The 26,898-nt window shown below is 37.2% G+C and overlaps 1 protein-coding gene across 2 annotated transcripts in view; it reads right to left on the reverse strand.

Moving 5' to 3' along the window:
- Window positions 1-26,898, reverse strand: part of Nup160 (nuclear pore complex protein Nup160) — a 62,575-nt gene that overhangs the window by 9,382 nt on the left and 26,295 nt on the right. Inside the window, exons 9-15 of one of the 2 annotated variants that reach the window (XM_069819282.1) lie at window positions 23,329-23,603; window positions 20,159-20,417; window positions 16,068-16,309; window positions 12,010-12,263; window positions 9,066-9,239; window positions 4,558-4,859; window positions 1,342-1,614 (exon numbers count right to left, since the gene is read on the reverse strand). In XM_069819282.1, the coding sequence (XP_069675383.1) occupies window positions 1,342-1,614; window positions 4,558-4,859; window positions 9,066-9,239; window positions 12,010-12,263; window positions 16,068-16,309; window positions 20,159-20,417; window positions 23,329-23,603 (1,779 nt within the window). Of the gene's footprint in view, window positions 1-1,341; window positions 1,615-4,557; window positions 4,860-9,065; window positions 9,240-12,009; window positions 12,264-16,067; window positions 16,319-20,158; window positions 20,418-23,328; window positions 23,604-26,898 lie in introns of both variants that reach the window. The other variant, XM_069819281.1, reaches the window with a different exon arrangement.

Here is a 26,898-nt window from a genome sequence, read left to right on the forward strand (position 1 = left end):
AATTTTCAGCCTTTTTGACAGCAGACTAGATGACAAAAGCTTCTCAACCGAATAATAGCAGACATTTCCCATATTTATTCTGCACTTAATTTCCTCCTGAGTACCATTTATATTTGTTATTATTGCTTCTAGATACAGGTATTTTAATTTTTCCACCTCTTGAAAGGATAAATTTCCAATTTTTATATTTCCATTTCGTACAATATTCTGGTCACGAGACATAATCATATACTTTGTCTTTTCGGGATTTACTCCGAAACCTATCTCTTTCAACTGCTTCAAGTAAAATTCCTGTGTTTTTCCTTATTGTTCGTGGATTTTCTCCGAACATTATTCACGTCATCCACATAGACAAGCAGTTGATGTAACCTTTTCAATTCCAAACCCTCTCTGTTCATTAAAAACTTTTACATACATTAAACAACACTGAACATATTAAATAAATTAAATTGAATGAATTCGTCCCCATATGAGCAATGCTCGTGTTCAGGGGTTCAAAACTGCATTATAGCTATGCAGGTCAAAGAAGAAAAAATAAACAAGAGATTCAAGTAATAAAAAGAATATAGCACAGATTACAAACAATATATGATAAAATAAGTAATTACAATTGAAGGAATTTATAACTAAACATTAATTAAAATAAACATTTAGCAATTAATTACCTATTGTCTATGTTAATTTTTCTTAATAATATCTTTAATTTTCATTGTACTTATATTCTCTAAATCAGGGCACTGAGAAATTAAATTATGATATACTTTTAAATCATAAAATTGAAGCCACATTTCATACCAGTAGCCATTAAACTTTTCGACTCCGTGAAATGAAATAATATGTTCTTTTTCATATTATAATTATGTCAAGTGTTGTTTAGTCAATTGTCTGAAGACAGGTTTGAACCTCATAAGTGACACCAATAAGGCATCACTCATGAGGCAACTAAGACAGGAGATAACGGAATATATGCCAATTATGTGTTCAAATTTTTCTTGTTCTCATCAAAGAACGTTAATAATGTATATTTATTTGTATATCTGCTCCAAATTGAAAACGTTAAAGTCCGAATAAAGAAGTTCAGTAGGGTAATCAAGAGATATTTATAGGAAAATTTTTCTTATTCTCTTTTGCAGTAATTCCAATGACCTTCTTATGTAATTAGGAACACTGGCCCAACTTAAAATACCGTAACATAATACATATTGCACCAAGGAGAAATAAATTAATCTTAAACTAATAAATATTAATTAAAATTAACTACAATTAATGCACAAGAACAGCTGCTGAGCATGTAGTTATGAATTCTGCAGCATAACAGAACAGCAATAATGTGCAACCAACCTGATATGGGAAGTCTGCCAACGTGTCCAGCCTTCGCCGCTCAAACAAGGTCACCACAAGCTGCCTCAGACAATCCTTCCTACGGGCAGCATCTGGATTGGCTATCAGGGAGTGATAAGCCTCTTGATGGTGTCCAAGTTTTAAATGATGACAAAACACCACCGAGTGAAGCGTGGGAAGATCTGGGTCATCAGCTGAGGCAACGCTTATGGCTGTGCTTGCCACATTGATCACACAGTCACTACATCTCTGCTGCTCGAACATCTTGATCACCTGCAGAAAATACATGTACACCATCATATACGAATATCTTTCTTTTAGGTTATAATTTGATGTATTTTATTCCCATTCCATTCACACATTCCATCTGGCATTACAAGTTTTAAAAGCATAAAATTTTTCATAGACTCAATTTTAAATTCATGCCAAGTGATGGGAAAACTTTAAAACCTTTAATAATTTAATATGCTAATAAATCAGTGCTAACCAAATTATTAGACAAAAGTGATTACATGTGCAACAAAGCTGTATATATCGACAGAAATAATGAACAAAAATACATTTTGCATAGAAATAATGAACAGAAAATTGACTCTGTAGGTTACTAATATTTTGTGAACATTCTCTTATTCTTCATTAACATGCTGATTTTGTCAGGGATGCTGGAAACCGAAGTTTGACACTTTCTTTGAATAACATCATCATTTAGCCAGATATCAGACAGTGCTTCAAGAGTCCATGTTTTGTTGTAAGCTTCTTTTTGTTCAGTTTCTCCTTCCGTATAGCCCATATATTTTCTATTGGGTTCATATTCGGCCTTTTTTGCAGACCATGGAAGAACAGACTGTTCTTCTGCAGTATATAATTTAAACACCAATAGTACCAACACAGCCAGACAAATTATATCCAACCATTGGAAAAATATACCAGATATAAACAATCATATTTTACAACAATATAGACTCTGTAAATTATACAAATAGTTCTTTTAATAGGTTATTTTACGACGCTGCATCAACATCTCAGGTTATTTAGCATCTGAATGAAATGAAGGTGATAATGCCAGTGAAATGAGTCCAGAGTCCAGTACTGATAGTTACCCAGCATTTGATCATATTGGGTTGAGGGAAAACTCCGGGAAAAACTTCAACCAGGTAAACTGTCCCGACCGGGATTCGAACCTGGGCCACCTGGTTTTGTGGCCAGAGGTACTAATCATTACTCCACAGGTGTGGACTATTGATAGTTGATATGATGAATTATTCTAGTATGTTTGAAAGAAAAACGTTTCAGTCTAATAATTTGTCCAGCTCTGTAATGATGTTAGCAAAGCTGAGAGAAGAAAAAGGGGGAAAATCAGTAAGGAACTGGACTGAAAACATTCTTGTAACAATGCAACACTGAGAAACGGAAAAGGTTTAAGCCACATCTGTAAGGACAAACTCATTACTTTCGTATTTATTTTGAATGTTTTATTGTCGAAGATAGAATAGTGGGATTTCGGCAATATTCGTAAAAAAAAAAAAAAAATCGCGTTTAACGTGAAAAATTGCCAATTTTGCAAAACTTGGGAAAAATTCGAGACAAATCGCGATAGTAAAACTTGTCTACAGAGCAAGTCTTGTTCATACCTATAAAAATTTTAACCTTCTTATTCAATTAGCAGAAATTACCAGCACAGTTATATTACTTCCATCTTGTATATACAGTAGAACTTGGTTATAACGACATCCAAGGGACCTTGAAAATTATGTTGTTATAAACGAGTGTCGTAGTAACGGAGATTCATATTATCAGTCTAGTGAGGTGGAAAATGAAAAATAATAATGAACATAATTAGGCTTATTTTAGATTTATGTATTCACTTTTAAGCATACCATGAACACAATAAAATACACGTACAATTATAAATACAGAATTCTGTATTAAAACAGTTTGTTCATTACTCACCAAACTTCTTTACTGAGGAGTGAGTAATCAGTCATTTTACTCTGTTGTCTCCTACTTGCCCATATACACTTTCTAAATTAAATTCTATGTTCATCATTTCAGTTGCAATTTTACTGCTCCTTCTCCTAGCTTCATACTCCCTCCTCTAGCTTTATAGAAATGTTCACAATTCTAATGGCTTCTAAAGCGTCACTCACTTCTTTTAGTGACCATACTGCGTTAAAATGCGTGCACTTAGTGAAAACTTCCTGTCGAAACTGACCACATGCAGGTACCATTAATACCGCATGAATTCGGGCAGGTTACAATGGGGTGGGGAATCTGCCTGCATTCCAGAGGTCTGTGATAGAAGGGAGCAGTAAAGAATTTGCCAGATTTCAGCAAAATATTTCTTAAAATACTTTGGTTCTTAGAAAATTGTATTCTAAACTGAGGTTGAAAATGACGTTACAGACGTGGACAAATTATTAACAAAATTGACGATTTTTATGATAATTCTGTTTACAAAATTGACTTTTCAATTTAGACTACAATTGACAATTTTGCATATTTCTATCATTACAGTAGACAGAAATATGCAAAAATGTCAACTGTAGTTTAAATTGAAGAGTTAAATTTTGTAAAAATATATAATACAAATCTTCAATTTTGTTAATAATTTGTAAATTAGCAAAAATGTCAACTACAGTTTAAATTGAAGAGTCAAATTTTGTAAAACTATGAAATAAAAATCTTCAGTTTTGCTAATAATTTGAAAAAAAAATATCCAAAATGTCAACTGTATTCCAAATTGAAGAATCGAATTTTGTAAAAATATATAATAAAAACCTTCAGTTTTGCTAATAATTTGTAAATATGCAAAAATATCAAATGTAGTCCAAATTGAAGAGTTAAAATTTCTAAAAGTATACAGTACAAATCTTCAATTTTGCTAATAATTTGGAAATATGCAAAAATGTCAAGTGTAGTCTAAATTGAAGAATCATATTTTGCAAAAATATATAATAAAAATCTTCAATTTTGCTAATAATTTGTCCACGTCTGTATATGCGAGGTAGATGCATATAAGTTTGTTGTATTAAGCAAGGTAGAAAAGCATTTGTCTTATGGGGAATTAGTTGGGACCACAGAATATTTGATGTTATAGGCGAGGTGTCGCACAAAACGAGGTCGCTATAACCAGTTCTACTGTATTTTATAATTTTAGCAACCTTACTTTCAAAATTTCTTAGTAACTGAATTTTATTAAATGTCTGGTTCCTTTACCTTGAGGTAGTATAGCACTAGGAGTCGTTGTTCGGTGAGGTCATCAGCAGAGGGCACCAGCTTGGTGGCCATGAAGTCATCAGTAGTAATGCCCTTTGCAGCCTGAACCAGCAAGTCGTAAGCCTTGTACGGTTCGCCCATGTCAAGCAACGCAGAGCCTAGTAAGAACTTGCGTGAACAGTTGTTCCACTCACACCACCCATGCAAGAGTCGCACGTACTCCTGTATTAGAAGGTGCTGACATGACGTCAGGAGAAACTCAGGAAACACAAAGTGGCGACATACTGGCCACACCAGCTGACCTGCAACAGTAAAATCAAAATGTATTCAAATTTCAATGTCTTCAGTTTACAGCAAAGATTACACACTACTCAAACATAAGGCAGGTCTACTGTATGTTCGACATTTTACAATAATGATTGGATGGTTTATTTCCAATTAGAGTTCTGCATAACCTATTAGGAAAAAAGAAAATTATATATTGTTACTGAAAGCTTTACACGTAGGCAGAATGTAAAGCTCTTCCGTCAGAGGACTGCCTCAGTGTTCAGTTTAAATACCGTATTGGTCCGAATATAAGCCGCACTTTTTATTCAAATTTCAAACTCGAAAAGTTGGGGTGCGGCTTATTTGCGCGGCCGATAAATTTAAACTTGAAATGTGGCGCATGTTGCTACCGGTAATTTTATCATTTTGAAATGGAGCAACAATGCCACGCGCTCGTGTTTGAAATTGTCAGCAGTCGTATGGTATATGACGCAACAATGTACCAGTCTTCATATTACAGTGATCGTACTCTTTTGTATGATAGGACAGATTAAAACAGTTTGTACGTAGCTACGGGTTCAGCCATGGGCGGAAACGTAGAAAGAAAAGCTTCAACAAGCTTGGGAATTCGGCGCAGTTATGACGCTAGTTTCAAACTTGCAGTTATTCGTCATGCTAGGAGTACGTCTAATAGAGAAGCCGGCAAAAAGTTTAGTGTGGATGAGTCTAATGTGCGCTGGATGGCAGTGAGGACGACGTACTTTGAGCGGAGAGTGATGAACAAAGTGACAGTGATGAAACAAATACCGGTACCGGTAGTAGTGAAGTCAGCAGTGACATTGGAGAAGACGGTGATTAGTTGTATCGGTATTTTTGGTGATTTACCCACGTAATACCGTAATTGAAGAAAAAGTGTTTAAATAGTGTAAACAGTTTTGTAACTGGGTAATGTGACAGGTAAATTTCACTGCACTCAATTTTCCTTTTTTTCTCATTCTGCACTCAATTTTTCTTTTTTTTTCTCCTTTCCCCCTAAAATTAAGGGTGCGGCTTATACTCGGGTGCGGCTTACACTCGGGCCAATACGGTAATGTTTGATTTGTTTCACGCTCTTTGTGGGTGGACAGCTCTGTGGTATAAAAGATAGAAATATTAAATTCATGTGTCTGCACATATATCTGTCAAAAGTTTCATGATCACATGCAGAAAAACATAAGTTTGTTAGTGTATGATTTCCAATTGGGAAAATCTTTCGTTTCACGAGCTAAAAACATCACATTGAGCCATTCAGGTATTACAGTTGGGTATTGTCAAGAGAACAACATGCACCATAAAACTCTAACCACTAGGAGCCTGAAAGTGTTTTTTTTTTTTTGTTAAAAATAGCATTCTATCTTCTCTCAAAATAAGGAAATGGATATGGAACATCTCATGGTTTGTGGAGCACTTCAAAATTATAATGATATCACTTCAAAATACTGGGAAGCAAGAAAGATTATAACTTCATTTGTTAACTCTTGAGCATTAGATACATACATACATCCATAATCTTAAAAAAGTATTTCTTAATTAAATAATAATGCATCTGCTTAAGAGTAATTAAAAAGTATTATGATTTTATAAACAACTATCTTCTTGAGATATACATTTTCGGTCTTACTAATAAAAACTATATATACAGACGTTTAACTCTCTTATACTTATACAATGAGTAGCTCGTTTATAAGTCGTGTGTAAATTCCTTACTAATAATCACTACATACGTCGTGTATAACTGTGTAACTGTTACACAGCTACGTCATAGTTTCGTCATTACTTCGTTACGAAAGGTAATAGAATATCTGAGGTTCTCTATTGCATCCGGTAGAGCGCTCTAGTGTGGCGTGTTAAATATTGATAGTACAACTGGCTCTAATCGATTACCACACTACATTTTGGTCAAAGAGTACAAGCTACAGCAATATTATTCTAATAATTCTATGATCTTTGGTTTGTTCTTCTGTGGTTACAAGGTAAACATCATCATAAAATGACAGTCGATACGAACAGCTGTTAAAGGGACGGCCATTTTTTTCTCTATATACAACGCTTAAACAAGGGGTTTCGTATATATAACTACTGCAAAGCAATTCCCATTGTATAGTTACAGCCTGTTTATACGTCCATAGCTTATTCACGGTTTATTAGTAACATTTTCTGTCTCAACTCTGCATAAGCCTCGTATAAAAACTATACACGGTTTATTAGTAAGACTGTTTGAGATTAAGGTATAAAAGTTACAATAGAATGTACGTTATTTGCTCCTTTGTTCTGCAATTAATTGTAATTTTATTTTTGCATTTGTTTACATATCATATACAATGGTCCGCCGAGTAAGCTCTGTGGTAGCGTGGGTAGGGGTAACCACTCGAAGGTAGGACATCTGGTCAGATGCTCGATGTTGATGGATGTTCTCTGACTGGTCAAATAAAACCAGTTCTACTTCCTGCTCTGCAGCTATTTCCAAGGTTTCTTCATAGCTGGTTGTCTTGTCATTCAACTTCACAGTCTACAGTATTAAATCTGATATTTCCACCTCAGTTTGCTGACAGTCTGTTCTTCTCTCGACTTGTACTAGTATATTTGAAATGAGAAATGATCCACATCTACAACAGTCGATCACATTGTTGTGCTACAGCAATATTTGGACTATAAAATCTCACATTGAAAGATAAATTATTTTCGAATGTACGACAGACCACAGCTGATATATTGTTTCACAGCCACAAGTGTTGTTTGGCCTTGCACTCAATTTGCTATCATTTGCATTCCACTCCATATCTGAGGATGTTTCCACATACCAAGACAAAAGTGTCCACCACGTGGAGTAGTGGTCTGCATGTCGGACTGCAAAACTGCAGCCCAGGTTCGAATCATGACAGGACAAGTTACCTGGCTGAGATTTTTTCCAGGATTTTCTCTCAACCCATGAGAAGCAAATGCTGGGTAACTTTCGGAGCTGGATCCTGGACTCATTTCGCCAGCATTATCACTTTAATTTTATTTAGATGCTAGATAACCATTGCAGTTGATAAAGCCCTGATCACATACGTATCAGATTGGCCATTCCCATATTATAAAATGGACACACAAAATGAGAACTACCAGAGCCTCCATCGTAGAAAAGGCATTGTTTGATAATGACCGCTAGATGGAAGTACAGTTGCTCTATACAATTCTGTAAGGATTATAATGTGACTTCTTTTGGAGTTGCTAGATGGCAGCATAGTAAAAGTGATAAAAGTGGTTGCCTTGAAAGTCCATTAGGTCGATCAATCTGTTATATGTGATCAGGGAATAAACCGAGGAAAAAACATTCCTGCTCGCAGATTATTCTAAAGGTACGGTCACACATCGCTCCTTTTGCAGCGCAACTTTTGTACTGCAGCTGCAAAAGTTGCGTGTCGTGTTCACACGTAAGCCAAAAGTAGCGTGCTGCATGCTACTTTTCGTGCTGCGCAACCCAAGTGCTGCAAAAATTTGCAACTAGAGGTTACGAGTCTGTTCACACGCAAGGCACTACTTTTGCAGCCGCAGTCATGCTGCAGGTTTTCATCTCCGTGTTGACTTCTCAATATACATTTTGTGGTTATGTTCGCTTTATTAAGAAACTCATGCGAAAGCTTCCTTATCTATTATTTGCTTTTCTGTCATATCTAGTATTCAGAAATTGACATTATTTTTACTATAAAGCTTTTAAAAACGCATATTTACTTAAATGATAACCAACAGCATATTCACGTAATCAATGTTGGCAACCCTCCTGTTTGGAACTACGCCACGGAAAATTTAAAAAATGAATTATATCGTCAGCAATTATGCTCAGACTGTGTTGTGTATTTAATAACTGTTACAAATAATTTATTTTCACCACATTTAACACTAAAATATATCCAAACAATAAAAGTATCATTGGCACATTTGGGTGGTAACACTGGTTGCAACCGCAGCAAAAGTTTCAACAAAACCGATATCAAAAATGCTGCAGCTGCAACCCTGAGAACCCTGTTCACACATCGCTACTTTTAAGCTGCACACAGCATGGAAAAGTAGCGGGCAGCAGGTTCGACAGCCGCTACTTTTCGGGTTGCACCGTTGTTCACACGTCGCAGTAAAAGAGTGGCGCAGTTTTTTGTACTGCAGCGCTGCAAAAATAGCGACGTGTGACCGTACCTTAAGTATTGCTTTGTATTGTAACTCACCTATGAGTGTTATATACGTAAGCATGGAAGACTGCCAAACATGTAACAGTTCTTCATCCAACTGCAGCTGTGACATCAACGAATGGGCATGCATCGATCCAGACGACTGAACAAACAATTCCAACAATGTCAGAGTCCTCTGCTGAGAACGTCTTGACAGCATCATAGAACTTCCTAGAATCAAATGTGAATTCATCTGTATGGATTGAGTACAAATTTTGGGAAAAAATTAATTATTTATAAACAAATTAAACACAAAGAACACAATGTAAGTCAGTAATGAAAAATTATGGATTTCAAGATATGCATTAAATATATCAATTTCGTAATACTGTCAGGAACCGAACCACTGATCCCTTCCAAGAGCTTGACAAATTAGAAGTTCGTCTCTTGCCAACCTGTGAAATGATGACAAGGATTTTGCTTGTTCCGTCTCAGTCGAGAACAGGGATTTTTAACAGGCCATATAGCTATATCGTCATTTTCTGGAGAAAGTTATGCTATGGAATTTTATTTCCTTTAATATTTATCATTCTCAGACAGGTTCGATTTATCACATCAACTTCCCAACCACTAAGAATGACAAGAATATATTTTTGCATATCATCATCATCATCATTAATATTTCTCAAAATAATTTTCCACTAAAATTTTTTTCTAAAACCATTTACAGTGAAACCTCTCCTTACGGACATCCCCCAAGTATGGACACTCCTCAAATACGGACAGATTTTAATGTCCCAACTGAAATAATATAGAAATAATGATAAATTTAACTCTCGCTTACGGACACTCTAAGACACAGACACAGACAGCTGTTTCACAGTCCTAAAGCTTGCTTTACCTCCTGACTGCAGACGGAACTTGGTTTTCAAGACCTAATGTATTACAAAAATGGAAAATTTAGTTTTAACAACTGTACAGAAATTCCTTGACATGAAAGAAGACAGTAAGAGTCTCATAGGCTACCACTAGCCCAGCTGGCTACCCCTTGTTAGCTGGAAGTGGGTGGATAAAGTCATAAAATTTAACCTGTCTGATGGGTCCAAGGTTTCCGTGATCGTGAAATTGTATTCGACACATGATACGGTTAGTAGGATTATTCTCTTCACTTCAATCAGTTATTCTGTTTCGAGAGACATGGCATCTGAATGTAAAAGTTAAGATGAAAACTGTAGATGTAGAATACAATTGCATGGCACAGTACTGTATTTTCTTTTTTCGGTGTTATCTACTGTAGTTCAAAGTTGCAAAGAATTTACTGTAGTATACTGTATTTAGAATTAAGCTACAGTAATACATTTTATATAAAGCGTGATAATAATAATAAATCAAAATTACCAATTTATTATTAGTATATATATATATATATATATATATATATATATATATATATATATATACACACGAGGGGGATCTAGGAAATAACGACCGTTCGCACATACCCGCCGCACAGCTGACTCCCCTTCCTTGTTTGAAGGTCAACTGGCTTCCTTAACATGTGTTCTCATAATGTTGTGAGTACTGGTTGCAACAAGTCGCCATTGTGCATTTTGTGTTACTTCAAAATGAACGACGTGATTGATAATCCCGCCGACTGTGAAGTGAGGAGTGTGATTCGATTTTTGAATGCCCAACATTTGAAACCTGCAGAAATTTACCGGCAATTGAAAGAAGTGTATAGTGATACTGTAATGAATGAAAGAAATGTGAGAAAATGGTGCGAAATGTTCAACAATGGGCGAACAAATGTCCACGATGAAACTCGACCCGGACGCCCATCACTCATCACACAAGACCTGAAGACTAAAGTGAACGACAGAATCTTGCAAGACAGGCGCACATCACTCGACGAATTGCATATTGCCTTTCCTGACATTTCTCGTTCTTTGCTTGGTGAAATTGTGTCGCAACATCTTGGCTACCACAAAATCTGTGCATGATGGGTTCCACGGCAACTGAGTGACCAACACAAAACTCAGAGAATGGCCTCAGCATTGACATTCTTGATGCGATATCACACAGATGGAGACGCCTTTCTTGATCAAATTGTGACTGGTGATAAGACCTGGGTGTCTCACAACACCCCAGAGACCAAGCGCCAATCACGTCAGTGGCATCATCCCTCATCACCCAAGAAATCGAGAAAATTCAAACAGACTCTCTCAACACAAAAAGTCATGGCTACTGTCTTTTGGGATCGCAAAGGTGTTCTTTTGCTGGATTTCATGCCAACAGGCACTACGATCAATGCAAATCGTTATTGTGAGACTTTATGAAAACTACGGCGAGCCATCCAAAACAAGAGGCGAGGAATGCTTTCGAGAGGAGTTGTGCTTCTTCACGACAATGCCCGCCCGCACACTGCTGCTTCAACTCGAGAATTGCTGGATCAATTCGGTTGGGAAATCTTTGATCATCCGCCCTATAGTCCAGACCTTGCTCCTAGCGATTTTCACCTTTTCACTAAGCTGAAAGACTTTCTGGGTGGTACGCGTTTTGGAAGTGATGAAGAGTTGAAGAAGACAGTGAACACCTGGCTTAATGAACTGGCGGCAGAGAAGTATAACACGGGAATTCGAAAGCTAGTGAACAGATACGACAAATGTTTAAATGTAGGTGGTGATTATGTAGAGAAGTAAAGGAAGCTTCAGTTATGTAACAGACTTTGTTTTTTCAAATAAATATATATTTTTTTAATTATTACAACAAAACGGTCGTTATTTCCTGGATCCCCCTCGTACATCTACACACACACACACACACACACACACACACACACACATATATATATATATATATATATATATATATATATATATACACACATATAACACAGATAATTATATTTGGTCAATTTATAAATTTATAACAGATATGTGTGGTTTGCAACTTGAACTTCCTTGACCTACTTACATATATGATAAAGTTACGAGTCACTAACCGGCATGTTCATTCAGCTTCAGTATTGCCATGCGCTGCAAGCTGTTATCCAGAATGTTGGATGCTACAGTCGGAGTGGCTGGTGTTTCACTGATCCACATCACAACGTAGTACGCTTGTGTTAACACAACGGCTCGAGGCAGCAGCACAGAGCGGATGTTATCAACCCCAGCAGAATCCATCGAGTACGACAACTTCTGATGACACTCCAGTAGAAGCTGTTGTAGCAGCAGCAGATTACGACAGATGGAGAATCTGAACACAAATCACATCACATCATCTAATCAATGGATTCATGTCCACTTCAGTGTAATAGAATACGATTCTTCAACATTTTCCACAGCACACTCCTTGCTTTAGTAACCTGAAATAACGAAAAGATATTTTGTAAAAGACTTCTCTAACAGTTCCAGTCTGAGGTGAGCTTTTAATTACGATTTACTCCTTTCTTCTCTACCACTAACACTGCCATCATCATCTTCGTTATAATCACCGTCATCATCATTCTACAAACACTCCATAATTGTCCTTCACTCTGCGAGGTCTCAAGCTGGGCCTCCAGAAAACAAATAATAATAATAAATGGGTAAAACATAAGTTACACACATCATATTTAATAAAGATCATCATCATCATCAAAGAAGAATTACTAGAATGGTGGCATGAGAAACAGGAAGTTGAACTCACTGGGATTTGAGCTTGTGTTTCTAGCGTGAAAGACTAGTATTTCTGCTATTCTACTAACAGTACATACAATACTATTATTACGACAATTACAGTAGACTAAGACGAAGGCAGAAAATAGGAAAGCCTGGAGAATGCTGGGTTTGCAGTGAAACACCCACCCTTAGGCAGAATATTATGAATGAATAGTAGTTTCATCATAATACCATTGACCTTAATTCTAGAATTTATATATGATTTTTATCATAATCTGTATGCAAAAGAAATTTAAAGGATTACACTATATATATTCCACTTTATTAGATCATTTTAAGTCACGGGACAAGGGCCCTCACACGTAGGCCGCTTGGGTGAGTCCATTGTACTAACTGGAATGGAATGATGTGCATGCCCCGAGGCCTTGGGAGCTACAGATTCCCGTGTGGGCCACCCCCGAATTCACCTACAGCCTGCATATTACCTTTTACTTTCCAAGTAGCATCACTGTGGTCCCTCAACCCTGGTCCCGTACTCCAAGGTACATGGCACTACCACCAGCAACTAATGACCACATACTATGGGGTCCAAGATACGTATATTGTTTTCGCTGTAAGAAAAATCCTAATGTAAACACAAGCACGTGGCTGTCATACCTGTGATTGGCTCCCAGTCGAAACACTCACACGACGCAGGAAAATATAGTCTGTATTTGGAAACTATCATCTTGTATTATTTGAAAATAAAAAATTGAATTCTAGTTGTTAATACAATGAAACATATAACTTCACTCATATGTAAAACGATATGTAAAAGAAAAGCTACTTTTATATTTTGTTATGTACTATGAACGCGGATAAATACCAACAGTAATACCGAGGTAGTCTGTTCTTGTAACAAGCTGGCGTCACTTGAGCTCGTAGTTGTTCACATAAGCACGTGGTACTGAAGTATAGCTTCTGCATCCTCGGTGTGTTTGGTTATTAAACATAAGAGTAGAAACCCTCTTAAAAGTGGAGAAAAACAAATAGTCTTAAATGTATATAAAAGTTATGTGAGTTTTAATTACAGTAATTATAAAGTAAATGTTTCCTAAGCAAATGAATGCATAGTAGTGAGGTTAGACCTACTTGACGAGTAACAGGAAATGTTTAACATGAAACAGAATGTACAACAGTGGGCGGGAACACGTACTTAGAATCTATGGCGCCAAACAGCGGCCAATGAAGCCTCACTTCAATCACGTGCTATTGTTTATATTAGGATTTTTCTTACAGCGAAAAGATTATAGTAGCCTGCATTCGACTCTATATCGGACGCAAGCCTGAAATAAATCAGCACAAACGACTTGTCAACAAATGGATCGTTTAATTTTAACGGGATCTTTAAACGTTGACTGTTCACCAAGCCTCGTATCTTTAAAATTAACAGGTGTTTACTGACAAGGGGATTTTGTACTTGTATCTTGCATGTTTTGTTTTTCATACGACCATGGCTTCGAAAAAGCGAATTTCATTGGTTACATATGATCATGGCTGACTTTGTTTGGCGTGAGGGAACAATCATAGGCAAACGGGTAAGAGGCAGTAATTTTAAGAACATCTTCCTAAATACATTGTGTTGTCATACCGCAATTAAAAAAAAAAAAAGACAGCTGCTTAATGTAAATAATAGGAATGTAGAGCAGTTAAATTGTAACTTCTAAAGGAAATATAAGAAAATTTAGCGGACTATAAGGTTGACAGCTTCAAAATTGATGCCACAATTAATTATATACAAAGCATTCTAAGCAGTTATATTAGGCCTAAATTTAGGATGGGAAATTGCCTCTTCCATAAATTGCATACTGTATTTCATGCAGATTTATTAGTACCCTGTAACAATTTTGCCATGCTTGTGTGGCAGGATTCACGAGAGGTGTCATTAAATTGGATTTTAAGGGTTATCCATTGTCTCCTAAAAGAAAATCTCTTTGCACCTTTTTCATCCTCCTTTGAAATGTTATGCTATCCGTGTAGACCGTAACATTATCTTACACCGAGAAGAATCTGTTGGAGAGGCGTTAAGTGGGTGATTCCTATCTGTCGTATTCTAACCTATTACAATTTCAATAAACTAGCGCTGAGATAGTTCTGCTGGTTTCAGAAGTGAAAATCGTTGAATTTATAAGGGATTTTTTTGTGGTAATGCAGTTGATCGTATATGCAAGGCATAACAAAAACCTAAACTAATCAAACGTAACCTGTCACAGATTCGTATGTGCAAGGTGTATAAGCAGAGTACGAAGGAAACTACCTCAGTGCTAGTTTAGCCACAATTTTTCTATGCGGAGCGTTGCATAGCCCTATGAAATTGTTTGAATATCGAAGGAAAAATAGGATCTTCTATTGCAGAATCTTTTGGCTATATTCCTGCCAGGATATACGATTGGAACATGTACACAATCTATGTTGTCTATGACAACAGAAAATTTAGCTATAAGCTTACTAGGCCTATAGAAATAATGGCTATTGTAATGTTGATAGTACGTCTGATACTTTATTCACATATCTAGACAATACAGCTTTTGATACCCCGTTCATATCATCAATTACTATTTCAAAACTTCCCGCAACGTTATCTTAAAGCGAGAAGAATCTGTTCAAGAGGCGTTAAGTGGGTGATTTCTATCTGTCGTATTCTAACCTATACAGTATACCGGTATTCAGTTTCTTCTAGAATCATTCTTACTACTTATTTCCTTAATGTGTAGCTTTCGTGGAATTCTTTATCACTTAAATCTTCAAAATGATTATTCCGAGTGTTATTACAACATATAAGTTCGTCGTTATGTTGAAGTTCTAAATAAAGAACTTTATCATCGAATAATTACGTCCGCCATGTTGTTGACTTCTTAACGCATCGTTACTGTTTTAACGCGACGAATAGGTCCTAATAAATTAACGATGAATTTAAAGATGCGTTAGCAATAATGATACTTGGTGAAACACAAAAACTGACTAACGTGTCATTAAATTATTTAACGAGACCTTATAATGATTACGAAGGTTGGTGAAACCGGCCATGAGATGTTGATGAAAGAGGTAAAGTATAATTATGAGGGCAAAATGATTTCGAGGTCCAATACCAAAACTTAACCAGCAATTCTGCTTCAATCGGTTGAGAGAAAACCTCAACCAGGTAACTTGTCCCAGCCAGGATTTGAACCTGGACTCACCTGTTTCACAATCAGAAATGCTAACCGTTACTCCACAGCAGTGGAAATTGCATCGTATCACTGGAAGCCCTAGATAGCGTCTAAAGTAGGGAGGATACATGCCACGACATTCTTGTTCAATTACAAACTTTCTTTCCATCACCTGTTCCAACAGTAGTATAGAGGCTGGAGAAATTACTTACCGGACAACAGCAATCTGATGAAGTGACTGTGAAATGGTGCTCACACCAAGATGGCTGCTGTACAAGTGACTCACGGACAGCAGTAAACGTGACGCCTCTGGTGATACATCATCAAGAACCAGCTCCTTAGGCTGCCCCACGTCCAGTGTGAGGGCCTCTATAAGCATAAGCATGGCTGGATAGATGTCCTTCACATATTCCAGCTTCTTGCGCAAACCTGACATGAACTGCTGGTTCAGCACCTGAAAACCCTGTCATTATGTTATACACTACATTATTTATACACACTAACACAATCATTTCGTGACATCAAAGTATTCTGCCCCTTAAATATCTAAATTATTTTATAGTAATCAAAAAAATTAAGTAGGTATGCCACAAAAATAAACTACGGTGTACTAAGGTTGGATAAAAAGTAATGGCAACAGTTCGATATTTCTGACATGGCTTTATTCACAGGGGTACAACATTTACGTACCTTCTATATAGTCGCCCCCCCCCTTATTACCTTTTGCTAAATGTTTGGAAGGTGTCGTACACCATCAGCGCGTCCATCTTTGTTGATGTTCCGTATTGACCGCCCTAAAGCATGGATAAGTTCATCTCTGGTATTGTACCGGGTCCCTCGGGTGAAAAGATCGTAATCGCATGGATCATATCGGGTGAGTACCGTGGATGTTCCAGTAGTCCGCTTTTTCCGTCTGCCTTGGAGGTACAGCGTGGTGCAGTATTACCCCATCAGTGTCATATGCCACAATGAACATCACTTTCACATCCCTGCCTTCCCGGAACACTTTAACCCATTGTGCCACTGTGCGATATGGCAACGCTGCATCAGCACATGCTTCACGCAGTCCCTGAAAACATTCTTGTGCACTACGACCTCGTATCACTTCAATTTTGATCCAGAAACGTTGCTCTAGTTTTGTAAACGTGGTTTTAGGGCGCTTGCACTAGCCCTATGAAAGTCAACGTTCTATACACTGCAGCAGATTGCCAGAGTGGCCGCTGGCTACACTAACTCATCTAACAGTCCTTGTTCATGTCCACACAGCTGGCAGCTCTCGAACGCACGATCATCACGTGACAGCAGTGTTGCCATAACTTTTTATCCAACCTACGTAATATAGCGTTCTTTGTGTTTGTCCATTATTGCTAATCAGTGCTCTTTCATAAATGAAGGAAGATTATTTATGAAATGTAGGTATCAATGATAAGGTATTGTGTTCACATCCCAGCTCCGAGAAAATAACATAGATCACGTAGTTAGCTGATAGCAATAAAAAAAAGCATGTATGAAGTGACGACTTTTTGTGGAATATCTCAACGAACTTTGGGAAGTGATTCTAGACACAAAAGCAATGAAAAAAGAACTCTCATTTTATAAACCTATGGATCAACAATTGGCTCTCTTCTGACAAAAGGAAAAATTTTGCAGTCCGTACAAAAGAAATCAAATGACCTGAAAATGTAAAAAAACTTGCCCAGACATGTTCAAACATTTTTAACAAAAATCTATTCAATACCTAATTCCCTCTTTACCCTTTCCTATCCAGTCCTCTGACTGAACTCTTACTTTCTTCGACCCCAACAGCATTAGAGCATTCGAGGCTAGGGGTTCATTTCCCTTTCCTTCCTCCTCTTTCTACTTTTCTGTTCCTAGTGCTGACCTGCTATGGCACTAAAATCGTCCTCCAGTGGCTTAAGGAGGGAAAGCTGGTGATCAACAAGATCTCCCAGCTAGGTCCAATGGACCCGTCGACCAACAGCAGGTGTGGTCCTCCAGACATTCTGGGGGTTGTGTGTGAATGAAGTAGCCACCAAACCATTAAAATATGGTGTTCACTTAAATCGGCTACAACTTGCCATTTTCACTAGAAATGGATATGGAACATCTCAAAATCTGTGCTTCAGTGGCTGACCATGATAATATCTTCGAAAAATATTGGAGTGCAAGAGGTCAAATGGGTTTATTGTCAAACGCCTGGCATTAGAAAACAACAACAACATTTTTAACAAGAGCCAGAACAGGTCACATTGTCACACAATTATACCTACACCGATTTCACCTTTCTGATAATCCTACTTGTCTGTGGTGTAATAATCAAGATGAAGGTCTGGGACACATTCTTCTATATTGTCCATCCATAAACCACAAAAGAAGTAAATTAAAATCATCAGTACCAGTTGCAGAAGACACAGCCCTGCAGTATATATTGACTACACCCCAACTCTGGCTACTAGCAACAGACATCTATAATGAACACAGATCAAAATATCCCTCATTTCTCGTGAAAAACAACAACTGAATAGACTACAGTGGACTTCATGTTGTCAGCAAACAACTGGATACATTAAGAGAAGATTGATTGATTGATTGATTATTATCGTTGTAATAAAAACAGCAGTAGCAGTAGCAGTAGCAGCAGCAACTACAACTACAACAAAAATATTCAGCAAAATCCCTGAAACAATGCTGCTGTTCAAAGGGAAAAATTTCTCTAGCTGGCCTTTAACAAAATGGATGGACACATAATACATTTTCCGAAGGAAAATTCTTGTTCACACTGTAAAGGCCTAGAGGCCTAATACTTGAAAGAAGAAGAAGGCATTATTATTATTATTATTATTATTATTATTATTATATTATCACTACTACTGGAAGTTATTTCACTGTTGTGGGCTGTCTTTATAGAAATCTCTATCATAGTCCTATGTTTTCTCTTTTTTAATTCCTCTTCACTTTTTTCCTGGCTTCTGCTCAATATATTCTTGATTTTTTCTACTTTTCATTAATGAAGCAAACATGACATTCCTACAAAAAATATGAATGTAAATCCATGAAATGGACCTCTGACTTCACTTCTCTCCTAAAGGAAATCTGCTTCAGATTCTAATCACCCTTAATACATCACACTTGGCCACATCTAGTTCCACGAACTCCAAATACAATGGCAAACAAGGATAGAGTATAACTGTGTCTTAGAAGGAAAAATAAATTTATTTCGGTGTAAGTGGTATTCCCAAGAAACTAGTTCGATTAATTAAAATGTGTCAGCGAAACTTACATCAGAGTCCGTATAGGCCAGTTTCTATCTGATGCTTTTCCAATTCACTGCGGGCTAAAGCAGGGAGATGCACTATCGCCTTTACTTTTTAACTTCGCGCTAGAATATGCCATTAGGAAAGTTCAGGATAACACATAAGGTTTGGAATTGAACGGGTTACATCAGCTGCTTGTCTATGCGGATGACATGAACATGTTAGGAGAAAATCCACAAACGATTAGGGAAAACGCGAAAATTCTAGTTGAAGCAAGTAAAGCGATAGGGTTGGAAGTAAATCCCAAAAAGACAAAGTATATGATTATGTCTCGTGACCAGAATATTGTACGAAATGGAACTATAAAAATTGGAGATTTATCCTTCGAAGAGGTGGAAAAATTCAAATATCTTGGAGCAACAGTAACAAATATAAATGACACTCGGGAGGAAATTAAACGCAGAATAAATATCGGAAATGCCTGTTATTATTTGGTTCAGAAGCTTTTGTCATCTAGTCTTCTGTCAAAAAACCTGAAAGTTAGAATTTATAAAACAGTTATATTACCGGTTGTTCTGTATGGTTGTGAAACTTGGACTCTCAATTTGAGAGAGGAACAGAGATTAGGGATGTTTGAGAATAAGGTTCTTAGGAAAATATTTGGGGCTAAGAGGGATGAAGTTACAGGTGAATGGAGAAAGCTACACAACGCAGAGCTGCACGCATTGTATACTTCACCTGACATAATTAGGAACATAAAATCCAGACGTTTGAGATGGGCAGGACATGTAGCACGTATGGGCGAATCCAGAAATGCATATAGAGTGTTAGTTGGGAGGCCAGAGGGAAAAAGACCTTTGGGAAGTCCGAGACGTAGATGGGAAGATAAAATTAAAATGGATTTGAGGGAGGTGGGATATGATGGTAGAGACTGGATTAATCTTGCTCAGGATAGGGACCAATGGCGGGCTTATGTGAGGGCAGCAATGAACCTCCGGGTTCCTTAAAAGCCAGTAAGTATGTGAAAAAAATATTTGTAACGTACTTACTATGTCATCACCGGACATGAGTTCTCTGGCTATGTCAGCAACAGTTTGGTCTGGAATTTTAAGCTGATACAGCTCTCGTTCAAATGCAGACTTCACCTCGTCAGGAAGCTGGTTCTCCAGGCTTACAAGAACAGAAATGACACGCAGGAGATCTGCACATGTGTCAGGATCCTCCCGCAGGAAAGGCGTTGAGCTGAACTGTTGAGGTATGCACTGGTCAGGTCCAGCAAGCAGCAAGTGTTCCAGAGAATCCATTGGCCTGCATAAATACACAGAAACATGACATTTTAGAGGGGAGAACATGGAGAATCACTAGCTATTTATCAACAAATACTCCTTATGTTTAAATGTACATTACAAGCACACATGTCAATTTCTTTTTTCCCCTGTAAAAAAGTATCTTCATCCTCTCCAATAACATGTACTCAACGATATTAACAGTAATACTACAAGTGCCCATAATTTTCTGATAATTTCATTGAGCTTAACAGATGTTTCTGGTAATGATAATTATTTAGAAACCAAAGTTGAGAAATAATTCTCATGACAAAAAACGTGAGTTTAAAGTGAAATTAAATTATCACAGAAAATTATCAAGAGTGATATTGGCTAGATAATTCCAACCAAAAAATTAACCTTACTGCATCAATGCATTCCACTATTTTTTTATATGAAAGAAGAGGTTATAGATTAGATACTTCTGGAATATGAAATTCGTTGATAAATATTTGAAAAAATAAATAAGAAATAAAGATCTTGGCCTCATTGCAATAAAAGAAGTAAACACTTCAGATTTCATTTACTTAGACTTCAACAAACAAAATTTGATAACACAATCTCAAGGGAAAAAATGGAACTCTCTGCATTATAATTCACAGTTAATTCCCGATTTACCACGAAAATCGTCTGTAGCTGCATTTAGATTGGCAACAGGCCATGACTGTTTGGCCAAGCATCTGCATAGAATTGGAATATATCAGTCCCCTAACTGCCCATTGTGCAACTCAAACCAAGAAATGGATTTGGAACACCTCAAAATCTGTGCTTCAGTGGCTGACCATGACAATATGTTTGAAAAATATTGGAGTGCAAGAGGTCAAATGACTTTATTGTCAAACGCCTGGCATTAGAAAAAAACAACAACATTTCAGATTACTATATTATAATGCTCTATTAATAACTGTTTTCAGAACATGGGAGGAATGATAGTAAGAGGAAGAAGAATGAAGTGCGTATGATTTACTGATGATAATATTATTACCAGAAGAGGAGATGATACTAAGGAATATGCTATTGGAGCTACATGACAGCTGTGAGCAGTATGGGATGAAGATAAATGCAAACAAGACGAAGACAATGGTCAGCAGAAGAAAAATAAAGGTAAACATGCGAATTCTAAATGAGGTAGTAGAGCAAGTGGACAGTTTCAAATATTTGGGATGTACAGTAGGCAGTAGAATGAGCTGCTGCCAGTAAGTCAAAAGGAGAATAGAAATTGCAAAGGAAGCTTTTAATAGAAAAAAGTGCATCTTCTGCAGATCTCTGAAAAAAGAAGTAAGGATTTGGTTGAGTGACTTGAAGGAATGCTAAATGGGAGAAGAGTTTGGGGCAGAAGAAGATATCAGATAATAGATGACATTAAGATATATGGATCATATGAGGAGACAAAGAGGAAGGCAGAAAATAGGAAAGATTGGAGAAATTGATCCGAACAAATGTAATATTGAATAATTTCGAGGGAAAAATTGTTCCGGAGCCGGGTATCGAACCCGGGACCTTTGGTTTAACGTACCAACGCTCTACCACTGAGCTACTCGGGAACTCTAACCGACACCGATCCAATTTTTCCCTCTATATCCACAGACCTCAAAGTGGGCTGACAACCGTCAAGCAACCAACTTCGAGTGCACACTAACTCCGTGTGACTTAAATTGTGGTTTTCTGTTAACGAACAGTGACGTGTATTATGCAAATCAAGATTTCAGGTATAACTCCCTGTAAAGTTGATTTGAATAATTTTGAGGGAAAAATTGTTCCGATATCGATACCCGGCTCCGGAACAATTTTTCCCTCGAAATTATTCAAATCAACTTTACAGGGAGTTATACTGAAATCTTGATTTGTAAAATGTAATATTGCAAAATTTCTTTACAGAATGAACTTGCATTTGTTTGGATCAAATTTCTGCACATTTAAAGGATAAAACTAAAATTCTTTGCAATAATTTATTTTCATAATACACTGCTCTCTTAAACTCACTAAGCATATTAGGAATTAAATCAATGGCTTTCCAAAAACACACTATGAAAGGTTTCATATAAACCAATTTTTATCTCGAAAAGAAAGCAAATATTAGCAAAATTGTATCTAACTTTTTTGTTCTAAATATCTCAAAGAATATTCCTCTGAAATTAATGACATTACTTCCAGTTGACCCTATATATAGAAGTTAGAAACCTTACATTAACAGTAATTTTACAATAAACAATTGCATGAAATAATAAAATATGTTGCTGTTTTCTAATGCCAAGCATTTGACAATAAAGTCATTTGACCTCTTGCACTCCAACATTTTTAAAAAATATTGTCATGTTTTGCTACTGATGCACAGATTTTGAGATGTTCTGAATCCATTTCTTGATTTGAGTTGCACAATGGACAGTTAGGGGACTGATATATTCTAATTCTATGTAGATGCTTGCCAAACAGTCATGGCCTGTTGCCAATCTAAATGCAGCTACAGACGATTTGCATGGTAAATCGGGAATCAACTGTGGATTACGATGCAGAGTTCCATTTTTTCCCTTGAGATTGTGTTAGTCTTCTTAGCTGATGTTATACCACCAGCATTCCATTGTAAGATGTTTAGTTGATTCTGTACCATTAAAGTAGACCCCATATACAAGTATTATAAGAGTTTTTCTTACCTAAGTGACGAAAAAATTAAATAATATTAAATAAAAATAAAAGTTTGACTTTGTTGTTGTTGTTTTCTAATGTCAGGCATTTGACAATAAAGTCATCTGACCTCTTGCACTTCAATATTTTTCAAAGATATTATCACGGCCAGCCACTGAAACACAGACTTTGACATGTATGCTACACAATTTTTAACAGTGAGATAATAAATTGTACTCTGCTGTCGAAGTTTTGATAAACGTAATACAAACCTGAGAAGTGAAAACTGCTGCTTCTTCACCAAGACTACGCCAGACTGGTCCAGCAGAACAAGTCCAACAGGTCGTGTGCCTGCTTGGTGGTACTGGACGCAACAGGAATAGAAGCGAGACCAGCAGCGATTGGCCACCTCCAAGTAATCGTCATCAGTGAGTTCATAGTCCTGCACCTCACTCTGTATCTCTGCCTCCACAGCCACACACACGCGCTCCTTGAGAACGCCAGCTGACACTGTTACATCAGACAGCAGGGTAGAGCGCCTGTATATCTATGGGAATGTACAATTTAACACTTAGAACAACGAAACTTATTACAAGATTAATGATGAACACAGAGTATGTCCTATTGGTACTTTCCTTTCTGGTTATGAAAAGTGGATCCTTGAATACCTTGTATCAGTAAAAGATTGTACTAAGATGGACTGATACGAGGCGCGTTTTTAAAGTAAGTTCCGAAAGGGTGTAGTAAGTAAACGGAAAGATATTTACAAACCATTTTTGTTGCATTGTATTCCCCACACTTCAATTACTTCTCAACATAATCTCCACCATTATTGAGGCATTTATCGAGTCGTGGCACAAGTCTTTCTATCCCCTCATTGTAGAATTCGCCCGCCTGCGATACGAACCACTCCCGCACTGCTGTTTTCACTTCATTGTCGCCATCAAAACGTTGACCACCGAGGAACTTCTTGAGGTGCAGGAAGAGATGAAAGTTACTCGGAGCCAAATCTGGGCTGTAGGGGGGGATGGTCAATTTGTTCCCAGCCAAATTTCGAGGTGAGATTTTGGGTGTCACGAGCTGTGTGTGGCCGAGCGTTGTCATGAAGCAACACAACTCCGTAGGTCAGCATCCCACGTCTTTTGTTCTGAATTGTGCGACGGAGCTTCTTCAAGGTCTGACAATAGGTTTCACCCCAAGGTAAGAATTCTGTCCCAAAAAACAGTGCACATGATCTTGCATGTTGACATGGTTTGTTTGAATTTCTTTTTCCTTGGCGATGCAGTGTGCCTCCATTCCATGGACTGCTGCTTCGATTCAGGTGTCATGTGAGACACCCAAGTCTCGTCACCTGTCACGATATGGTCAAGAAACTCATCGCCTTGCTCACTGTAATGTGTGAGAAAGCTCAATGCACTGGAAGCTCGTTTGGTTTTGTGTTCTTCAGTGAGCACCTTGGGTACCCATTGTGAGCACAATTTTCGATATCGTAATCGATCTGTCACAATTTTGTAGAGAACACTCCGCGACATTTGTGGAAAATTCAAGGAAAGCGAAGAAATTACGAACCTCCTGTCCTCATGAATTTTTTCATCGACAGCACGCACCAAATCGTCATTGATCAGAGATGACCGACCGGTACGCTGCTCGTCGTGGCCCTCGTTGAACTTCCTAACCCATCTCCTGACCATTCCATCACTAATGGCATCATCACCATACATCTCACAAAGTTGATGATGAATGTCAGCTAGTTTGATGTTTCTCGCATTCAAGAAATGGATAACAGACCGCATCTCACAGTCGGCGGGGTGCTCGATCACTTTAAACATTTCAACTGATCACAACTAACCACACACATGGACTGAAGCTCTGAAACTGCATGCACAGCTTGCCTGAGGACTGAACAAGAAAACACGCATGTGCAAAATAACAACTGCAGCGATGCGACAGCTATAATTGAAAACAGAACTTACTTTAAGAACACGCCTCGTATAATGAAGGTATAGTCCTGATCAGCTTACTTGATATCATCGTATGATGACGCAGAATATCTGCATGGAAATATCATATGTACTTCGGTACATTAAAATAATATATATAATATCCTAAGAGTGAAACCAAACCATTTTTCCTCTATTACTACATACAGTATGCTAATGGATTATACTGATTTTCTACATGTCAGACTGAATTTTCTTTTACCAACATCATTTCAAATTTTGAGAACTGACAGTTATTTTCTATTATCTTGGCAGAATCAATTTTGGTTTGCAGTAAAAGAAATCTGATGAAATGGAAATAACTAAGCTTGTGAAATATGAACGTAACTAACAATTAATTAGTAATACATGTATCAATATTAGTATCAACACATAATTCAGTTGTGTTGGTTTGTGATTCCAATTCAACACTATAATCAGTTAAGTGTAATTAAATAAGATATAATATATAGACCTACTTGGTATGAAACATGCACATAACTAATGGACAGAAATACATTTCTTAGTGTTCAGATTTTTATTCAAATGTCCAAGAGAGGAAACAGTATGGTAACGATTTAGGAATGTGTATTTGAAGTAGACTATACATTTCAAAGAGGTATTCTGTTTTCGGAATTCATACTAATCATTTCACGCGACCAAACAAAATACACTTTTAGATTAAGTCTCATGACTTGTAAACTCTTTAGTCAAAGCAATGAATTTCATGCTGTCTGACAAAATATATTTTAATATTAGATCGTATGACCAGCCTCATGGTCTAGTGGTCAAAGCTTCTGGCTATAGTTCACGAGGTCCCGGGTTCGATTCCCGGTTAGAGCACAGGAATTTTTCCTTAAAGGGGATTATTCCTGTGTTCGTCCATGGTCTGGAATTTAGGTTAAGTTTAGATTTAAGAGCTCTCCTGGCACCACATTATCATAATCATCCTATCACATCATCGGGGTAATGTAACTCCGCCTTCCAGGTGCCCCAACCTCAGAAGTGGGTTACAACTAAGCCATGGCCAGGAGAGAAGAACAGAAATGTCGAAAGACAACCTGGTGGCATTGGATAAAAAAAAAAAAAATATATTAGATTGTATTATCTACTAATTACCAACATAATGTGCGAGAGGTCCAGGAGGAAAATATACTCTTTCACAAATTATATTGAACCATTTAGAAAACACCTCCCAACATAAAGATGAGATGTGGCAAGACATTGTTATTGTTAATGCTATATTATTATTATTATTATTATTATTATTATTATTATTATTACAGTATTTCAGTACATGGCATTGTGATTGTACCCTCTTCGGTGATAAATTTAACTTTAGAACTACTCTTATGTGATCCTCACTATATGTAAGACAAAATCTAAACATTACTTACATAATTGAGAGTATAGATAATTAAATAAAACTATGGTAAGAACATATTTCAACAATGGATGGGTTAAGATTTTGGATGTATTGTGCGGAAATAAATTACACCCCAAAGTTGGACACTTGAAGAATGCACCCAACTGGAAGAGATGTCCATGGTAAAGGGGCTGAGAAAGTATCGTAATGGAGTTTCTAACGTGATTTATGAACTTTTTGAGAACATTCTATCAAAGTGTCCACACCTGTGGAGTAATGGTCAGCGTGTCTGGCCGCGAAACCAGGTGGCCCGGGTTCGAATCCCGGTCGGGGCAAGTTACCTGGTTGAGGTTTTTTCCGGGGTTTTCCCTCAACCCAAATGCTGGGTAACTTTCGGTACTGGACCCCGGATCCATTTCACCGGCATTATCACCTTCATTTCAATCAGACGCTAAAATAACCTAGATGTTGATACAGCATCGTAAAATAACCCAATA

The sequence above is a fragment of the Periplaneta americana genome, chromosome 2, assembly GCF_040183065.1.
Source record: "Periplaneta americana isolate PAMFEO1 chromosome 2, P.americana_PAMFEO1_priV1, whole genome shotgun sequence".
Classification (NCBI taxonomy): Eukaryota; Metazoa; Arthropoda; class Insecta; order Blattodea; family Blattidae; genus Periplaneta; species Periplaneta americana.